This window comes from Lepidochelys olivacea (genome assembly GCF_965140295.1).
Source record: "Lepidochelys olivacea isolate rLepOli2 genome assembly, chromosome: 8".
Classification (NCBI taxonomy): Eukaryota; Metazoa; Chordata; order Testudines; family Cheloniidae; genus Lepidochelys; species Lepidochelys olivacea.
This window is the reverse complement of record NC_140418.1, coordinates 22,639,692-22,659,003: the sequence shown is the minus strand read 5'-3', so window position 1 is coordinate 22,659,003 and position 19,312 is coordinate 22,639,692. Positions and strand designations below refer to the sequence as shown.

The following is a 19,312-nucleotide window of genomic DNA, read 5'->3' as shown; positions in this document are numbered from 1 at the left end:
GCCCCCCATCAGCTCCCCTCAACCCCATCACCACCTCCCGCCTGCCGGTGGCCCCATAGATCAGCGCTTCCCCCTCACTCCCTGTGCCTCCTGTCCGCCGCAATCAGAAGGCTGGGAGGGAGGGGGGAGGAGCGAAGACACAGCATGCTTGGGGAAGGGGGCAGGAAGAGGCAGGGTGGCAGTGGAGCAGGGGCAGGAAATGGCGAGGCCTGGGGCAGAGCTGCAGGCCAAGCACCCCCCGGCACACTGGAAAGTCAGCTCCTGTGCCTGTGCCATCCCACTTTATGAGTGTAATAGCCTCATCCTAAAATGTGACAACAAGGAGTAGCAATGGCCAGGACACAGTGAATACTGTAACCACTGTTCTGAGAGAGTCCCTGACTTGACTGCACAGGACACGCCAAGCCAGACTTAGAGAGCAAACATCCCATTTCTATATATTACATCCTCAATTGCACAGATAACATAAGCCATGCATGTTAAAAAGATGGTTTCCATAATGATTTCACTTGCAATAGCCGATATACTTTGTCTAATATATCCCTCTTCCAGGGTTGGATCCAATTCCCATTAATGTTAATGGAAAGAATACTAATCAGCCTGATTCTTATTTACATTTAACATCACTCTAGCAGTGTAAAGGGGCCTTAGTGTAAATGGGAATCAATCCCATTTACCTTAATGGAAGGCAGTCTTGGGCCTTTATTTGCTAGGAGCAGGTCTTGAGTTACTGCTAAGAACTGAAAAGGAGGACTTGTGGCACCTTAGAGACTAACAAATTTATTTGAGCATAAGCTTTCGTGAGCTACAGCTCACTTCATCTGATACATTCAGTGGACTAAGAACTGGTGTGAGCTTTAGGTCATTCTCTTGGAATGAGGGAATGAGAGATGTTGCAAACAGACAGGAAGGTCAATGTCAGCCTTAAAAAAGGGACAGAATAAATACTTCCCTACATAAGAACGGCCACACTGGGTTAGACCAATGGTCCATGTGGCCCACTATCTTCTTTTCCGACAGGGGCCAGTGCCAGATGATTCACAGGGAATGAACAGAACAGGGCAATTTGGAATGATCTGTCCCCTGTTGTTCAGTCTGATCTTCTGGCAGTTGGAGGGTTAGGGATACTCAGATCATGGGGTTGCATCCCTGACCGTCTTGGCTAACAGCCACTGAAGGACCTCACCTGCAGGAAATTATTTCTTTTTTGAACCCAGTTGTACTTTTGGCCTACGCAACATTACATGTTGAGTTCCACAGTCCGACTGAGCACCGTGTGTCTTGTGATAACCAGTCAGTCTACATAACCTTGTACCATGTTTACTGTAGCTTATTGAGGCTGGGTTTTCCCCCATTCTCTGTATGCTTCTGTGCTAAGGAAATAAACTGTTTGACCCTTGAGATCAAACAGGCATTTCCAGTAAAGTAATTTACTTCTTAGTGAGACAGATGGTACTACTTTGGGCACCATTTACAACAGCCCTTATGTCACTAAGTACCAGAGACATGGACTGGGATACTTTTTTTCCCCGGGCATGAAGAGATGCCTACTGGAAGGTTCTGTTCAGTGTTGGATGTTTGTAGCATTCAGCAGAAGCAGCTTTATAGCAAATAATTGCTGAGTCCAGACAGAATGTGTGTATTTTGCAGAGAGGGTAAAAAATGAAAATAAATAAATGGGAGAGGGAAAAAGAGAGCTCAAAAATCCCTCTAGCAATTAACATGTTGAGTCAGGAGTAATAAACTGATAAGGAAATCATCAGGAAATGTTTCCAATTAACCATGTTGGAGAAACCATTCATCCAAGTGGTTCCAGTTGTTAGCTTTCTGAACCTTTATCTACACTGCAGCTGACAGCATTACATTGGCTTATGTGTATTATTAAAGGGCCATTAAAATAAAAATTAGGACTGTAAAAATAACATCATAGGCTCTCATATTTCTTCCCTCTCAGTGATCCCACAGCAGTACAGTATTTCTCCACATACATGTCAAAATGTGATTTATTTATTTTTCTAAATAGCACTGCTGCACACTTCACCTACGACTGGAAAGTCAAGTCCTTCTTTCTTTTTATCATCATTATCAAGAATAAAGGTTCTGCAACCAGAACATGGACAACAATTTTGCAAATGACGTGTGAGGCAGAGAAGAATCCAGCTCCCTATCCCAGCTCCAGCTCCCAATGGAGGTAATATCTTTTATGGGACAACTTCTGTTGGTGAGAGAAAAAAGCTTTTGAGCTCTTCCTCCTGACTTCCTCTTTAACTTCAGTGGGCTTCATATCTGGATGAATTTGGTGCCATACTTCCTGGTTCCCAGAACTACACCCTAACCACTAGAGAACACTGTCTCCCTAACTCTGAAGAGATGCTGACAGACCCGTATCTTGGCCATAACCGTTTGTGAGAGCTATAAATAAACCCCCATGCTTCAGGTCATAAGCCAATCACTAACTACCTGGGGTTAAGTGGAAACTTCCCCAAAGGGCAGTTTTATTGGATAAATTGTCTGTTCTGTGGCATCTTTCACCTTCTTCTGAAGCTGCTAGTGCGGGCTACTGTCAGAGATGGAACACTGGACTAGCTACACCATTAGACTGATCCTGTATGGCAATTTCTGCCATGTTTCTATGCCCCTAACCAATGGATCAGCTGAGCACACAAGATAAAATATGAAGCTCACAAAATCAAAGTGTCATAAGAGCAAACGTGTCCTGTTCCTGCCTGTGGGACTCACATGTTTCTGGCTGGTTACCAAACAAATCAGGCCATGAAGCAGACATAAATGCTGGTGAAGTGTGAGATGTCCCCTATTAACAATACGTTTGTAACTAACAGCTCTCAGTGCTCCACAGGGAGGAGACATAGATCACATTCCCTGGAAGCAGGAATCGTGGACAGCTTGTCTAACTTTAAACTGTGGAGAAAGCAGAGAGGGATTGTGAAGATGCAGAGGAAACAGAAAGGAAAATGCCCCTCATTTCTCTCCATGAATTTCTGCTGCAGAACACCAAAGCTGTCATGCTGGCCTAAGGCTGTGCCAAGGAAGTTGCTATATCCCGAGTCACGGGTGTCTGCTGCTATGATTTCAGCTATATAGAAGGAGTCACTCTGTCCCCACAATGACTTTCCCCCCCAAAAAACCCTGCAAAACCAAAGGAAAAGGAAAATACAGTGCCTCATAATCAAACCAACCTTCATGGGATGGCAGTCTTAATTACTGCAAAGGAGCCTTCGCCTGCTGGGCGCACAGAAGAGAGGAAGGAAAATGAAGGGATTCTGCATATTCGTGACTCAGGCTGGTTGGGAGCATTGTGGGGCATGGAAGTGGAAGGTATAGATCATGGTGTGTGTTTGCACAGCACCAAGCACAGTGAAGCCTTGATCCTAATTGGGGCCCATGGGCACTGCTGATATACAAAAAATAATAATAATTATGTAACAGACACTCCATGGCCCTAGGAGACCACTCTAAATTATCCGCAGGGTTAATACAATTTTGTTTGAGCTGTGCGTATCTGTACACTGTAATGAGGGTTGCTCCTTAGTTACAAAAGGTACTTACACACCCACCTCTACTAGGCAGTCTGGGTCCCTTGGGTGTTCTCTGTATTTTAAATCTGTCTGATGTGTTGTCATGTACATATCCCGTGCATGGGCCACGTGTTTTATGAAACCCAGAAGAACACAGTTAGATGGAGGAAAATGTGTTGCATTTTCATTTGAATAAGTTAAAACAAAAATCCCCATAAAGTGTCTGGGAAAAGTAGTAGTTTCTTGCTGAGAGGGAGGAAAGTCTGTCACTTTTGTTTGTTCTTCCTCCATGCTATGATACACCATGCCACATACAAGCAGGCTGTGTACCCGGTGTCTGAACACCCCTCCACGGCAGTATTGTCTGCTCCAATCTGCTTTGTATAGCAGGGTAGGACCAATTTATTTCCACATTATCCTAAGAAGCCACCATGTTCAGCCAGCATAATACACCAAGGCACAGCAAAACCTAGACTAATCATCACCTCCCAATTGTGTCCTCATGTCCCAACAGCCAGGAAATTCCTGGGAGGCTCTCTCCATATGAAGTGCACTGGTGTACGCAGCCACCTTGTAGAACAGTCAGAGAAAGAGCAATCCCATTGGAAAACTCTTCTTTCCCACTTGCCTGTGTGAAAATCAATTTTTTCTTTGCAGGTCACAACTTGTGTAATAATCTGGCTACTTAAACCCTGTTCTTTGCATTTGCAGTTTTTTGTTTGTTTTAGTCCAGTAAAGAACAAAATTTTACAACACTCTCTCAACACAAAAATATGGAGAAGATAAAGTTTTGAGTCAAGAATTCTGCTACCATTTGAAATCTAAAACGCAGCATCTCGACTTATTTATGCAGTGTAAAATTGGATCAACTTTTATTGATTTAAGTGGCTTCAAAGAAGTGTGAGATCGCCCCCAAATTACCAGATTCTTCCATTTTTGACTAAAACAACCCCTCCTCTTCCCCTTTTCCCTGCAAAGCAAACACACTAGGGCCCCCAGTATTCCAGCTACTGTCCCCCAGTATTCCAAATAATGTCAATTCCTGGTGGAGAATGAAAATGTCCAAAAATGATTTCATCTAACAAAATGAAAACCCTTGTTAGAAAAATAATGGCCCTCTGGTGTCAAGATAATTATTCTGGGGAATAATCCTAAAGAGAACAGTTAATTGGAGCTGGGTAAATTTAGCTACTAACACAAACAAATGCATGTTGCCAAATAGAGACGGAAGACTCCACCATAGTCCCTTGCGGGAAGGGGAAGAAATTGGCAGCAATAGCGGCAAAATATATTTATAATATATCTAGGGATTTTGTAAAGATTAGTAAAGGACATTGCTTCCCTCAGGCTGTGCCATGACCATCTGCTCTGATATTTTTCTTTATACTTTCAGCCCTTGAATTCTGCAGTCATTGCATGAATTTTCCTAAAGAGCAAAGAAAGTACAGAGCTGAACGCTGTTATGGAACATTTCTAACGTTACCTATCGTGTCTTCCACCCTTCATAAATGGTATTAATTTACTCTACCTTGCCCTCCTCTTTTCCCCCAAGTTTCTATTCCCTTTTCACACAGATTGTGCTTCAGGTGAATGCTGTAAGAGGCAGGGTTCATTTGTAGCTGGAAAGGGAATAGGGAATTTATAGACTGGTTTTAAATGGTACCAGACGGAAGGTGTGCCACATAGTCAGATCGCTGATCATTACTCACTGATAAACATTTAAAACAAAATAACTCTCCAAAAATAACCCACTTTCAGCAAGTCAGAACCCAGATGATTTCCCAAAGCACTATCTATTAAGCAGCAATGTTATGAGTAAGCTGCTTTCTCACTTGCTTTGAGAAAGAGATGTACTGTTTAGCGGTCAGTGTGCAAGGAGTTCCTGAGTTCTAACCATAGCTCGGCCACTCACACCCTCTTTGGGCAAGTAACTTGACCTCTTTATGCCTCCATTTTCTCATCTGTAAAGTAAAGATCAATACTTACACATCTCCATCCTTAAGCCCTCAAAATCAACCTGTCATGAAGGGGGGAAATTCTTCAGGAGAAATTTCATTGAATAATATTGACTTCTCGTAGGGAAGATTGTACTTTAAGGCTCCAGAATGTCATCTCCTTAAGGGATTGTGTTAATTTAATGTTTGAACATTACATTAATGTTAATTAATGTTTGTACATGGCACAAGGAGCAACTGTCATTCTACTGCTCCAACACTCCTCAGACTCATCTGTTTTGCCTTAGCGTTTATTTAGCAGTAGGAGATCATTATTACATGACATGTTTCTATTCCATTAACATTAGCTCTTAATATACACACGCATCTGTTATGCAGCATGCTGTATAGCGAACCTGCAAATGTTTAGTCGGGGTAGCCAGACAACGTAACCAGTGCCAAACAGAAATGTAGACTTGGATGTGGATTTAGCTGGCTGAGATACCGGTCAAACAATATTGAGGCAGTGCTTGCAGGCTAGGTGCAATGACAGAGGTTATTTTGGCTTCACTGATAGGGAGAGTATGCCTGCTGTTTGCTATGCGGGTTCACAACCTGAGGTTCTTTTTGGATCCCCACCTGCTCCAGGATATCCAAGCAACATCAGTGGGGTTTTCCCCATCTGTGCCTAGTGAGAAGTTTTGTGACCATTCCTGTCTGATGAGGTGGGACCTTGATATTTTTATCATCTCCAGGGCATTCTGTATAGGGGCCTGCTCCTAACAACCATTAGGAGATTCAGCGAGTGCAGAGCAGTGGCCCAGTTGCTTAGTGGTGCCTTCTCTGTGGAGAGCTCTGCACCTGTCCTCCAATATCTACACTGACATTCAATTCACTCCCCAATGACACAGAAGAGGTTGTTTTCAATTTATAAAGCCCTAAATGGCTTGGATTCTGTCTTCCTACCTTATTCCCCTCTCCATGTGGGGTACAAGGGCAACTGGGCAAACAATCCCTGGGTTTAAACAGGAGGCAGCTTCTGGCAAAGCATCCTCATTAAAGGGCCCTTGACTCTGGAACTTGCTTCTTCTTTGGTCCAACAGAGCTCAAGACTGCTGATATGTAGTGCCCATCAGTTTTCGAGAAGGAGTTGGCTTGCAAAGGCATATATCGAAGGAGCTAATTGCTAGTCCTGGTAAGTTCATTGTGTGTGAAAGATTTTATTCTTTCTCCTTGGTCTCTTTGTAAGTGATGTCACTGTTTTTATTGTACAGACTTCTAGAGCAGGTGGTTAGGTATACATAAAGAACTGCTATAAATAAATAAATATTCAGGTCTAATTCTTTCCCCAGCACAAAAGAGATGATCAAATAGCATAACCCAGTGGCAAGAAAATCTGGATTCAATTTAACATTGAACTTCTGACACATTGTGAAAAACAGTTTATTCTGACACCATTCTGCTAATACTGTATCTGCATGTCTCTGCATTTCTCTGCTCTCTATACTTTGTTGCCAAGGTCAGGTCATCTGTTTCTGCTGCTTCCCCAATGCCAAATTCATCTGAGTGTTTTTCAGAGACAGTAATGAAAAGAGATACAAGATGTTATTGAATAAAAGTCTTGTAAAGCGGCACCTTCCGCTCTTTCCTGAAATGATCAACAGAATCACTTTCCAAAGTGGATTCTGAGAATTAGATAAACAATGCTATTTCCTAAAAATATAAGTGTGCCCATAAAATAAACAAAAGGCAGGGGACTTATGAAACGCAGAAAAATACTGGCTAGAAAAATAGACTCCAGTGAAGTCTGAATGAATGGAATAGCAATAGCTGGAAAAAATAACAAGAGAAAAGTGCTCCTGTCAAGAGAATCTTAAAAGAAAAGAGGCCCAATGAGATGTGCCGGGACATAGTCTGTGTTCATGCAGAACCTAGCTGTCAGGGCTGCCGAAATGCCAGTGATAAACCGTGCCTAGATGCTAGGCTGAGTCATACTCCCCTGGACAGAAATCCTGGCACTTACGTAGCTGCTGTTATCTTTTCAGTGCCGTCCATCATGATCACCTCATCTACTTGCATCTCTAAACACAATTTCATGATTCAATATTCTCTTGGGGGAAAATGATAAATTAAACATCCACATCTTTGCCAAGAAACTTTAAACCTCAACTCCGAGAACTCACTGGTAATAGATTAAGCAAAGGAACATTGTTCTAACTAGAGCTGTGTGGAAGACAGAAATTTTGTTTCACTAAGGATTTAGACAGGTTTCAGAGTAACAGCCGTGTTAGTCTGTATTCGCAAAAAGAAAAGGAGTACTTGTGGCACCTTAGAGACTAACCAATTTATTAGAGCATAAGCTTTCGTGAGCTACAGCTCACTTCCTCAGATGTGATTTAGAGGTTTCAAAATCTGGCTTCATTCCAAATTGGAGAGAGAACCAAAAATTTCAAAATTCTCTGGGAAGGAAAATTCTGAAAAAAATTGTTTTGGGTGATTCAAAATGTTTCATTTTGACAAAACTGAAACATTTGATTTTGATGTTGACTTTTATTTTGTTTTATGATACTTATATTTATAATATTTAACAAGGTATCAGAGGTTTGTCAGCGTTTATTTTGTATAATATAATACAAAATGGAAAGTCATTTCAAAATAAAAAAATCAAAATGGGTCATTCTGAAAAAGTGGGACATTCTGACATTGTCAGAACTTTTTTCCTGGGTTTTTGTTCAGAACCAAATTCCAGATAAACTGACCTGAATTCATGAAGATTTTCAATTTTGACAGAATTGCACATTCCAATGTAAAATGGTTCCATCTACGTTTCTCCAACAGCTGTAGTTCTAACAGCATCCAAGTGAACATTTTGAGTGAGACCGAAGAGCCGGCTGAAATGCCTGCAGAACCCTGCAAAGATCAAACTACTTGGAAACCTTTTCAAGTCTCAATTAACGTTTGTACAAGGGAGGGGAAATAAGCCTTACAAGCCTGAAGGCCTAGTTCCAGGTGAAAATTTTAGAATTGTGATTAGAAATCAGAAGCTTTTCTGAACCTCCTACATCCCTTCTATAATCAACAAGTGTTGCACGCACAGTGCATTTGGATTACACAATGGTGATAATGGGTCTGTCCAGTCATTAATTACTATTAGAATGCATGGTAAGGTGCACATATTTCTTTTAGTCTGTAGCAGTCCCACAATAATATTTTGTGGTCATTCTGCAATGATTAAAAATAATCTGAAATCAAAATATCAAAGAATTTAAAGGAACTGGTGGAATTAAGAAAATTCTTTTGGTGGTTTCTATTAAAAATGTGTGTGAGAAATGGGCTTTTTATCTTTTACTTCTGGAACAGAAGTGAAGTGACACTGAAATTTCCACCTTGCCCTGCTCCAGGGGCTCCTAGATCAAAACATTCACAACTGGCAATTTTATTTCAAGGGAGGAACACTTCCCTTGGGGTAGTCCCAACAAGGTAGTGGCAAATTTAAGAGTTGAGAAATACAGGTTGCAGCCCCCAACTTGTCAAATGGATCCATGAATCTCAGTGTTTTCACCAATTCCTAGTTCAAATTTACATTGTTTTTCTTGTAAGGGAGGTTTGGAGCAGGAATCAACTTCTTGAAAGTGAAGGTTAATTAATCTCTACCAAAAGTCATAAAATATTTAAGGACCACTCATGAACATCAGGAGTGATATCCTGCCTTCGTGGAAGTCAATGGGAATTTTGCCATTGATTTCACTGCTGCCTGGATTTCACCCTAGGGGTTTAAGACACTCTTTGCAGCTCTGCTGCAGTGCTTTTACAATATCTCCTGAGAGAGGAGAGCTGACACTAGGCTGGTAACACCACTGCTACTGTACCTGTTTCCATGTTACACCCTAAACACAGTTATACATGTTCCTCGTGTAGATGGGGTCCTAAGGCAGTCTTTGCTTTCCCTCTGCTCTTCTAGCCAAACTCCTAATATGGGACATGGAGATGGAAGCCTGAGGATTCATTTTAATCAATGAGCTGTGTACAAGATAAGCCAAATAAGAGGTTGACATTCATAGCCAAATCTTGAATGGACATGCCCATGAGGAAGTTAATGTGCTTTTGGTCTTTAATCATTTTACCCTGGGTGCATGAATGGTTTCAGGCTTTTTAATCTGCAAGCAGCATTGTCTTCATTTTGTGCACTGGATCGTCATTGCCTATTGTAGCACAGATGGGTCGGAGATATGGGAATTTCCAGATTTCCTGAAAGCTGCCAGATCTCATTGGTGAGTCAGTGAGACACAAATACAGTATAGATGATGGAAGTTAATGAAGAAGGAAAGTCTCATGACACAAATGAGCATAGAAATTAGAGGTGAAAAAGACTTTCATGTGGTCATTTTGGTTTATCCAGCCGCCATGCAGGATTGTTCCCTGCAACACACTCTGAGGCGCTTTGTCCAATCTGCTTTAAAATGACTCCAGCATGTAGAGGGTGCATCAGAAAGATGCTACATTTTTCAAATTGCTGTAATAAGTTTAATAAAAAAATTCAGCTTCCATCACTCCTCTCCAAAGAGATGGCGAAGACTGGAAAAAAAGAGATGTAGGGTTACTCTGAGGAGGGAAGGCTGGCAAATTGCTTTCCGTGACTCACTTCCATACTGATTTTATTTGTAGCAGTTTAGAATAGTTCATCTGCATTTCACTAAACTTAAGTACCTGGCCAGAGAAGTCTGATGCATCTCAGTAGTGTTGGGAACCTAACTATGGAAAGGACTCCAGTATTCACTGCCATGTGATTTCCTTTGTCTGTTCTTACAGGTGGAAAGGTTATACTGACACATCCTCTCACAGAGGATCTGTTCACTAAAATAGGTGACTTTGTCCTTCGTCAGCTTGACAGCTGTTATCCTTGGAACTGGGACTTTTACAGAATAAATAACAGTCTCATCTCTGTAGAATCTCATTGAATGGAAACAGCTAAAGACAGCTAATTTGATTATGGATTCTCCATTCCTCACAAGCCAGAATGTCCTCTAGTCTCTCTTAGATGAGACTGTCACTGTAAGTGAGCGTAGGGTTTATTGCACCCATTTGCACTAGGACACATAACATATCATGTTAAAAATACTGAGTGAACCCTTGGCCCCTTTGATGTCAATGGCAAAACACACTGATTTCAGTGAGGTCAGGATTTTACCCAGGGAGTCAGACCAGGTAACTTTGCAGGTGAAATTCCATAATGAGATGTAAGGGGAGGGAGAGGAACATATGTCATGCATAGACAGAGAAAATCTCATTATCCTATGGCAAATCCAAGTACCTTTCGAGAGGAACAGCATTGCATAAGGCTGTTTTTGCTAGTACTCTGTCATGGTCTTTATTGCCTGTAGTGGTCACTTCTGTAGCAGGTATTTTAAGTCATTTTGAAAAGAGAATCAAGAAAATTACAGTGCCAGAGAATTACCTGCAATTCTCAGCAGACTTGTGCTATAGAAATGTCAGTCTCTCTGCATGAAGGCATGGAGCGGCAGATAACTGCTGTGATAATTACCAGTGTCAGACTGTATTCAGCAGCCAGCCTAGAGAGCTTATTTCTCCTCCCCTCCCTCTGAGTCAGAGCAAAGCACTTCTCACACCATACACAGAGCAGCACGTGTAGGGAGAGCAAGAGAGACAGAGTGAGTGCCCAGAAACAGCAGCCTAACATCTGGCAGTGACCAGCCTGACAACACCAAAAGGAAAGAAGAGCTATGACCTTCTGTTTGAAGCATTGCATGCCCTAACTCTCAAACATGGATAGAATTTCAGCGCACTCATAATTCATTTGGTTTCTAAGTGCCTTCTGGTTCTTCTCAAACGATTACACCGCTGTTTAGTCTAATATTTCCTTGTGACTACATATTATGGGATTTCTCTTGGGGCTCTGCTGTTTATAACCATTTATAACTGCCAGTGAGTTCATAAGCAGACGGTTATAAGATTTTCCAATGATATGACTGTGGCCCACCAACTCAGGGTGGCATCCAACTCCTGGAATTTGCAAATCCCAAGGTTTCCAAAATGGTTCATTTCTCTCCATCAGTTCTGCACCTGGTCTAGGTGACTTTGACTCTTTAATCAGGGAATATATATATCCTTTTTCTATTAAAATTTATTTTAAATTCTAAAAGAAGAAGAATATTCTATATAAGTGATAGGTTGAAAACCACAGTATATGAAATTTGCAAAACCAGGATACTAACTGTCTCAGGGAAGTACAAGCCTATCTGTTCATTCGGCTGACCATTTAAATGGAATGGTCCTCTCTCTGAGGACCCTACCACGTGGACTGCTGAGCACCCTTAAATCTCACTGAAGCCAATGGGAAGTTGATGGATATCTTTACCTTGCAAGATAAGGCCCTCAGTCTGGTAGTTCACTCGGAGTCATGATGCAGCCACCATTCTATAATGTTTAAGGGTGGTGTCTTCAAAAGAAGTGAGCACTGGCCTAGCTCTGTTTCCACTGAAGTCAAAGAGAGTTTTGCCAGAACAGAGCTAGGCCCATGCTGAGTCTCTGTCTCTCTCACCCTAAATCTTCAGATGTTTTTCCATTTTTCAATCTTTCACCTACTAGACTAGCTCTCCCCAAAAATTAACCTGGTTTGCTAACAGGTACATATAGGTTTTTTTACTGGAAAAATGTTACTATCCAAGGGAGGTCATGGATTAAGCTCATGATAGTTATTTGAAGTACTTCATTCCGGAATGCATACACAAATGGACATTCCCAAAGCATATGTATTTGAATGAGCTAGACACTGTACAAAAATGAAGTACAGTCCCTGCTTCATAGGCCCCATCATACTGAATTCACCAGAGATCCAGCAGGGCTTGGCTGGTGGAGAGCTGAGACTATGAATTTACTATGAGAAAGTAACTCATTTTACCATTACTCTCTCCTTGCCTACCTCCCACCCCATTCTTTAGTCTGTTTCTTCCATCTGTTGCTTGTGCTCACGAATCTAGATACTGAGATCCCTATAGCAGGGCTTGCCTTTTATACTTGTTTGTACATAGCTGGCACAATGGAGGCCTGATCCTAGGGCCTCTAGATATCACCATAATACACATAACAATAGCATTGTATATTAACACGCAGAGACACACTCTGCAATATGCAATAACTGCGCTGCATTATTATACTGCAACAGCATCCTCTGCATCCACTGCCAAATTAGTGGTACCCATCACTTTCACATGGTTTCAGTGCTTGCGCTTCAGCATTGTGTTGGAAAAAGTCTGGGCTTCCCCCCGCATCTTTAATGATGAGCTTCAGATGGGTGGCCCACAAGGTGGTACTGCTGAGCTCCCATTTCTGTCTGTGCTGCTCCAAACCCCAGTACCTTGTGATACACTATTTGCAGTAGTTTCCATCATGTGAGTAAGGGATGCAGTTGCCACAGAGAAGTTGTAAGATTGGGATGAGGCGGGAAGGGGCCCACCAGAGACTCACAGTCTTCACAAACAGCCCCTAATATGGAAAAGTTTGAGAACATGAGGGCCCATTCTTGCTGCTACCTTCCAATTGTCCCCTTTCGACTCCCCTTTGCTAAGTTAACTCTTCTATTAACCCTCACTTAACTCACATGATTTATAAACTGCTTTCCTCTGTTCTTCCTTGAACCAAACTAGCTCTGTTTTTTTCATAGGCCCAAGTCCTTAGGAATAAGTGAGTCCTCATCACCTTGCAGATTCCCTTTAAGCTGGTGTGTACTTTTAGCAGCCCTTGATTTATTGGACAGGCTACATATAGTAAGTTTCAGGTTTGTTTACAAAAACTTCTTTCCATATAAAACTGTGATCATTGCAAGATCTGCATCACCAGAACATTAGACTCAAGCCACACATCTTGACAGTAACTGATCCAACAGTGACTCAAATATAGCAGCTCTAACAAAGTTAATGAGAAACAAAACTCTGCTTGTTGCTCGAAAAATCTCAGCACCTTCCCTGTCGGAAGGAGGCAGCCCTCAGAAGACAGAGAATTTCATGGGAAGTTTGACAGGCTCAGGCAGAAAGTGGAAAGCAGCTTGTGTGGAGTAGACACAAGAGCCTGGGGTCTACATTCAAGGGGTACGGTCTTGCTCTTCAAAGAGAGGCAAGAAACCCACAATGGGGAGAGATCTTTTCACTATAATTGTCTGATTATAACTTTTTTCGGGAGGCAGCCGAATGGCCTTGGTGTTCTCATGTCTCTATGACCCACTGGGTTTAATTAAAGGCTGGAGGATTTAACTCGCTAACTTGGCAAATGTTTATCAGGCATTTCAATTTTCGCAGCTCAGTGCATAACATCTGCTTGATTGATAATCAGCTAAAAATGGAAGTCTGTGACCCTCCCTGAGGTAATGAATGTCTCAGGTGGCACCCTCAGATTTAATGCTTCATTTTCACAGGCCAGCTATCTTGAATTCCAGATGACATTCCAAGGCAGGAAATATGTCTTGGCGATCAAAATATCCTCTTCCATTTCATTCAGATGAATGATTGCTTCACTTGCCACTCTGAACTGTTGCACAGTGTTGCAGTGTACTATTAAACAGCTGCTGTGTCCCACCCCAAAGAAAAGCTACATCTGAGTGGTGAATTCAGCATATTAAATATCTTGCAAAGTGTGTAGGTGGCTTTGGAATCTTTGGACAAAACACTACATAAATAATAGTTGCCCTGACAATTATTTGCCATTAAATATTAGTTGTCATTCAATTCAGAAAAGTTCCTCTCTCCTCAGAACCTAGAATGCAAAGCTTAACCTTTACTTATTAGTACATCTGGTCAAAAAAAAAAATCTCAAAACATTTTCTGATGAAACCACAATGAAACTTTTTATAGAATATTTTTCTGTGAGTTCAAAAAAAAATCTAGTTTTTCTAGAAAAACTGGAAGTCAAAAATCAAAACAGATTTTTGGTAGAAAAAATTTACAGTGAAAGAAGTTTTGGCTTTCAGGGAGGAGTTGGTTTTTGGTTTTGTAGAAAAAACTAATTTCTTCACAGGAAATTTTGGAAAAGCAAAAATGTTTCAAAATATCCTACAAAAAATAATTGCTTTTTTTTGTTGTTATACCGGCTGTACTTATTAGCCATCACCACAAGAGACGTTTAAAAGTGACCAAGAATGCCTTGGAATAGCAAGCATTATAAACATTAAGTGCTGCTGTTTATTTTTTTCTACAATCTCGTAATAATATGCCAAAATATATCATACTTTAATATAATTTTCATCTGGTTATGCAGCTGCTAATAATAGAAGTAGAAACCAAATGCACTTTAAACATATGTCAAGGAGATAGCATTGTGAATATAAAGCCGGATAGTAATTTGGTGTATCTATGCCTGGGGACATAAGATTCATTATAATGAATCAAACCAGTTGCTAATCAAGTCTGGAATCCAGCCTCCAGACCAATACCTGATATTTCAAAAGAAGACAAACTCCTACTAAAAGTGTACCAAATGCTGCACCAAGACGGAATAGCTCTTTGTGACTGCTGGGAGTCTCTTCTGTAATATATGTTTTAAATATCTTTTTTTTAAGAAACAATGGACATGTTCTTGCAAGATACTGAGCCAGAGCCTCAGCTCCTGAAGTCAACAGAACTACACCAATTTACACCAGCGGTGACGAGCTCACTCACTCTATCAATATAAATAATACCTTTCTTCAACTCTTGTTACACTGATGAAGCTTCAGTGTGCTCTCTCCATTAGCTGCTATGGTTAGATGTTTACAGCTGTGCTACACATTATACAACGTATTCATACATGCCTCTGAACTGAGAAAGAACCCTTGGATATGTTACTTTTTCTTAAGACCATCATGACAAAAGAAACAGCTGGCAAGAACATGTACCCTGTACATGTCTTTCTGCTCATACCTGTCTAGGGAGATACAGCACAGGTGAAGGATTGATGCTGTGGTGAGCAGGACATCTAGAGATGTTCGGACCAGGCAGAATATCTCTCCATAAATCCAGTTATCCTGAACCAGCTCAATAGCTCCAAAGGGCATCACCAGCACCGACACCAGCAGGTCCGCAAAGGCAAGTGAAACAATGAAATAATTGGTCTTGATTTTCCTACAAGACATATATTAAAAAAACTCAGTGGGACTTCTCAAAGCGATACATCCCATGTGCGGACAGACCCAACTGTTCACTAAAGGGTCCTTTAACCTACCTCTGAACTATTTTAAATGGTTGTCCCTAATCACTTTCCTGGTTTTGGGGCCAACTGTTCACAAGGTCCCCTGAATAACTGCAGGTGTGTTTCTACCTGTGCACACAAAAGATGCAACTAGGCATTCACATGCCAGTTTGTGTGACCAAACTAGCATGTTATATGCACCACTTTCCATTCTATGTATGCAGAATGCAGCACTGTGCAAATACAAATAGATTCTCAAGTTGAGTGCATTTTCAGTGGCTCTTAATAAACGTTAAGAAAGCACCAGCATTTTCTATTGTTTTCCTTGTGCTCTGTGGCCTCTATGTTTGATTTCCCTCTTTATCCCACTAGCCTTGCCATAAACATTAATAAAAGTATCAAGCCTCTCTCAAACCACCCACTTCTTAAGCAGTCACAAAGAGTCAAGGCTCATCTTCTGCCTTCTGCAGCTACCAGGGTGTCTTAGGGTCTGTCTACATTTCAGTCAGAGGTCTGACTGCGGGACATATAGACATACCTAACCTAGCTTTGATCTAGCTAGTGTAAGTACTCATAGCAGTGAAGCTGCAGCAGCACTGTACAAGCCCATCCAGGATCCTTGAGCAGTTCACCCGTGCTGCTTCACTGCTATTATTTGTGCTAGCTAGATCAAACCTAGCTCGGATAGGTCTGCCGGCGCTGCAGTCTCACCTCTGACTGTAATATAGTTGTACTCTTAAACACACCCTCTTCTCCTTCCCATCCTGTTATTCCCTCAGGAAAGTGGGCTCTAGCAACCTGCAAAGAGTTTCAATATAAGAAGAAATGTCATGTTGTTTCTCGGGAAGCCCTGTTCCATCTGAAGATGGCAGCTAAAGTAGGAGACAGAGGCGCTATGGTAACAGCATAAAAGGCCTGGGCTTCCAGGAGATGATTGAGCATTACCCAATTGGAGCTTCTGTAGGGATAATGTTGAAGGTCTGGGCTTTCAGAAAATGAGTTGGTGACATGAATATGCTTGAATATGTTTTCTAAGGCGTGCAGGACAGGTGGAAGGAGAGCAAATGCCCCAGGAGAAGATGGAGGAGGACTGAGAAAGAGACTTTTGTGAAACATACAGACTTTCCTCAGCACTTCCAGTGCTGCACACAGCCTGATTAAAGCTAACCTGCCAGTATAAGGAGGGAGCTCTCAGAAGCTGACAGTCAGATGACGAACTGCTAATTAGCAGGTCCCCAAGCTACTACTCTGGCATGGGAAACGCTCGGCTTATCGTATCCCTGTCCAGTGACTGTGCGAGTCTCACTAGACTAGATAACCTGCAGTCTTTATAACGGAAGCAAAGTCCACACATATGACTTGTTTGTCCTCTTTGTAAGTTATATACTATTAGGTAACCTGTTCTACATAGAGAATTAATAGAGTTTAATAAGACTTGGTCTCTAATTTTATTACCTGCACGTTAATCATTATTCATTTGAATTTTTCTTTCAGTTTTTAGCGAAGACAGTTGAAAAAGATAATGGCTGCATGATTCGACTCATTGGCAGAGCTGTGTGGAAGCTCAGGGCTGGAGTAGCAGGCAGAACTGCAAGTCACGGTAGAGTTGCATTAGCATCCGATGAAGTGAGCTGTAGCTCACGAAAGCTCATGCTCAAATAAATTGGTTAGTCTCTAAGGTGCCACAAGTCCTCCTTTTCTATTAGCAGAGCTGGGGCAGGTGGGGCTTTGGATGGAAGAAATGTGGATTTGAAGTGCTTTTAGTCATGTGCATGGAGGTACATTTGCAGAATCCAAAGGCTATCAACTATCACTAGAGAAAGCATGTTCCATCTTGGCTGAGGATTGAAAGAAATCTAAGGGGGGTGCCCAAGTGTCTGTTGTGAGCTGGGTGCCTCACTTCTTTAGGCTCCTTTGTAAACCCCACTTTATGCCCTGCTGCATCCTGGTAACATGCTAATTGTGACAGACACGGCTCCTGCTCCCTGCATTTTTCTGACATGTTTTGTTTAAAAGGAACTGAAATAGGAAAGGGAAGGTGCTGTAATGCTTCTCTAGAGTTCCCTGTGTGGCTTTCTGCAAGTGATTTATCTGTTTTTCATACCTGGAGTGCTAAAAATATAATGATTGGATAATAAAATGATCACACTTCTGCAGTATAAATATGAGTCCAGACACACTGGGAACAATATCAGAGTCTAGGGTGACCAGACAGCAAGTGTGAAAAATCGGGACGGGGGTCGGGGGTAATAGGAGCCTATATAAGAAAAAGACCCAAAAATTGGGACTGTCCCTATAAAATCGGGACACCCTATCAGAGTCTGACTTTGCCATGACTTCAATGGTGGGGAGAAGAAAGGAGAGACTGTTCTTTATCACAAAAAGAAAAGGAGGACTTGTGGCACCTTAGAGACTAACAAATTGATTTGAGCATAAGCTTTCGTGAGCTACAGCTCACTTCATCGGATTCATCTTTATCACAACATTTTATGTTCTTAGCTGTCTGGGTTTGGGTTTGGTTTGTTTTTTGCCCCCCTCGCCCATGCAAATGACAAGGCTGTGTCCTTGTAAAATTCTGCCTAAAGGAGGGGACTGAGTGGGCTTGCATGCTGGCTCACCTGAGCTGCCTGTCTCTGCATACTGCCACCATCACCAGCAAGTTCCCCAGGATGGCCATGAGTATAACCGCCGAGATAAAGATGAGCAGTGCGACCTTCTCTGCCACGCCGAACCCCTCACTCGAACTGGAAACCATAAGAAGAGAATGCATCAGAGGAGGGCAGGGAAAACGAGGGTGTCTTGAGCCACAAGCTTTCAGCAAATAATTTCAGGCAGATGCATGTGTTTAAACAACTCTTTCTGACCACAGTTTCCTCTGAAATCTGCCTCTGCACCAGAATTTGGGGAAAATGTTCTTGAAAAAAAAACCTGTTTTGTGTTAAAATTTTCTTACTTATGGAAAATATATGGGACACGTATGTGTTCTGGAGTTTTCAAAGGAAAGGTTAATATGTAAAATATCTGCAAATACTCTGCCTGTTCACCATAGGGCTAAAAAAACTGATTACAAAGAGCTATTTTTTTGGGTGCTGAACTTGAGATAAAAAAGGTCCAGTTATCAAAGGTAGGTGCTCAGCACTTTCTGAAAATCAGAGCAATCTGAGTAGAGCTGGATGAATTTTTTCATTAATTTTATTTTCAATCTTTTTTTTTTAATTGAAAAGCTTTTTCTTTTTTTCAAAATGTTCCGTTCTTTCACCAAAACTGAAAATTTTAGAATTGTGACATTTTGTATTTCTGTTTTTTTCCCTTTATGCACTCTTTTTGTTCCTTTTTTCCCACTGAATACAATAGAATTAGTGGTGTCCATGACATTGTTCTTTTACTTTTTACTGTTGCTACTTTGTAATTTTTCTAAAGTTGGAAAAGTTTTCAAAAATTTGCTAAGTAGCAAAAGGAAAAATTTGGAAAAGGGTTAAAATACCCAACCCTAGACATGGTTAATGTTATGTATTTAATTTTTGTGCAAAAGGAAAGAAAGAAAGAAAGAAAGAAAGAAAGAAAGAAAGAAAGAAAGAAAGAGAAAAAATATGAAAAGTAAAACCGTTTTGGAAAAAAATACAAATTGTTCTGTTTTGAACCCTTCAGAATTAGATCAACACTTTG

The 19,312-nt window shown here is 41.3% G+C and overlaps 1 protein-coding gene across 2 annotated transcripts in view; it reads right to left on the bottom strand.

Moving 5' to 3' along the window:
• Positions 1-19,312, bottom strand: part of HTR4 (5-hydroxytryptamine receptor 4) — a 208,492-nt gene that overhangs the window by 91,502 nt on the left and 97,678 nt on the right. For both annotated transcript variants that reach the window (XM_084635834.1, XM_084635835.1), the window contains exons 3-4: positions 18,265-18,390; positions 15,379-15,579 (exon numbers count right to left, since the gene is read on the bottom strand). In XM_084635834.1, the coding sequence (XP_084491960.1) occupies positions 15,379-15,579; positions 18,265-18,390 (327 nt within the window). The remainder of the gene's footprint in view (positions 1-15,378; positions 15,580-18,264; positions 18,391-19,312) is intronic.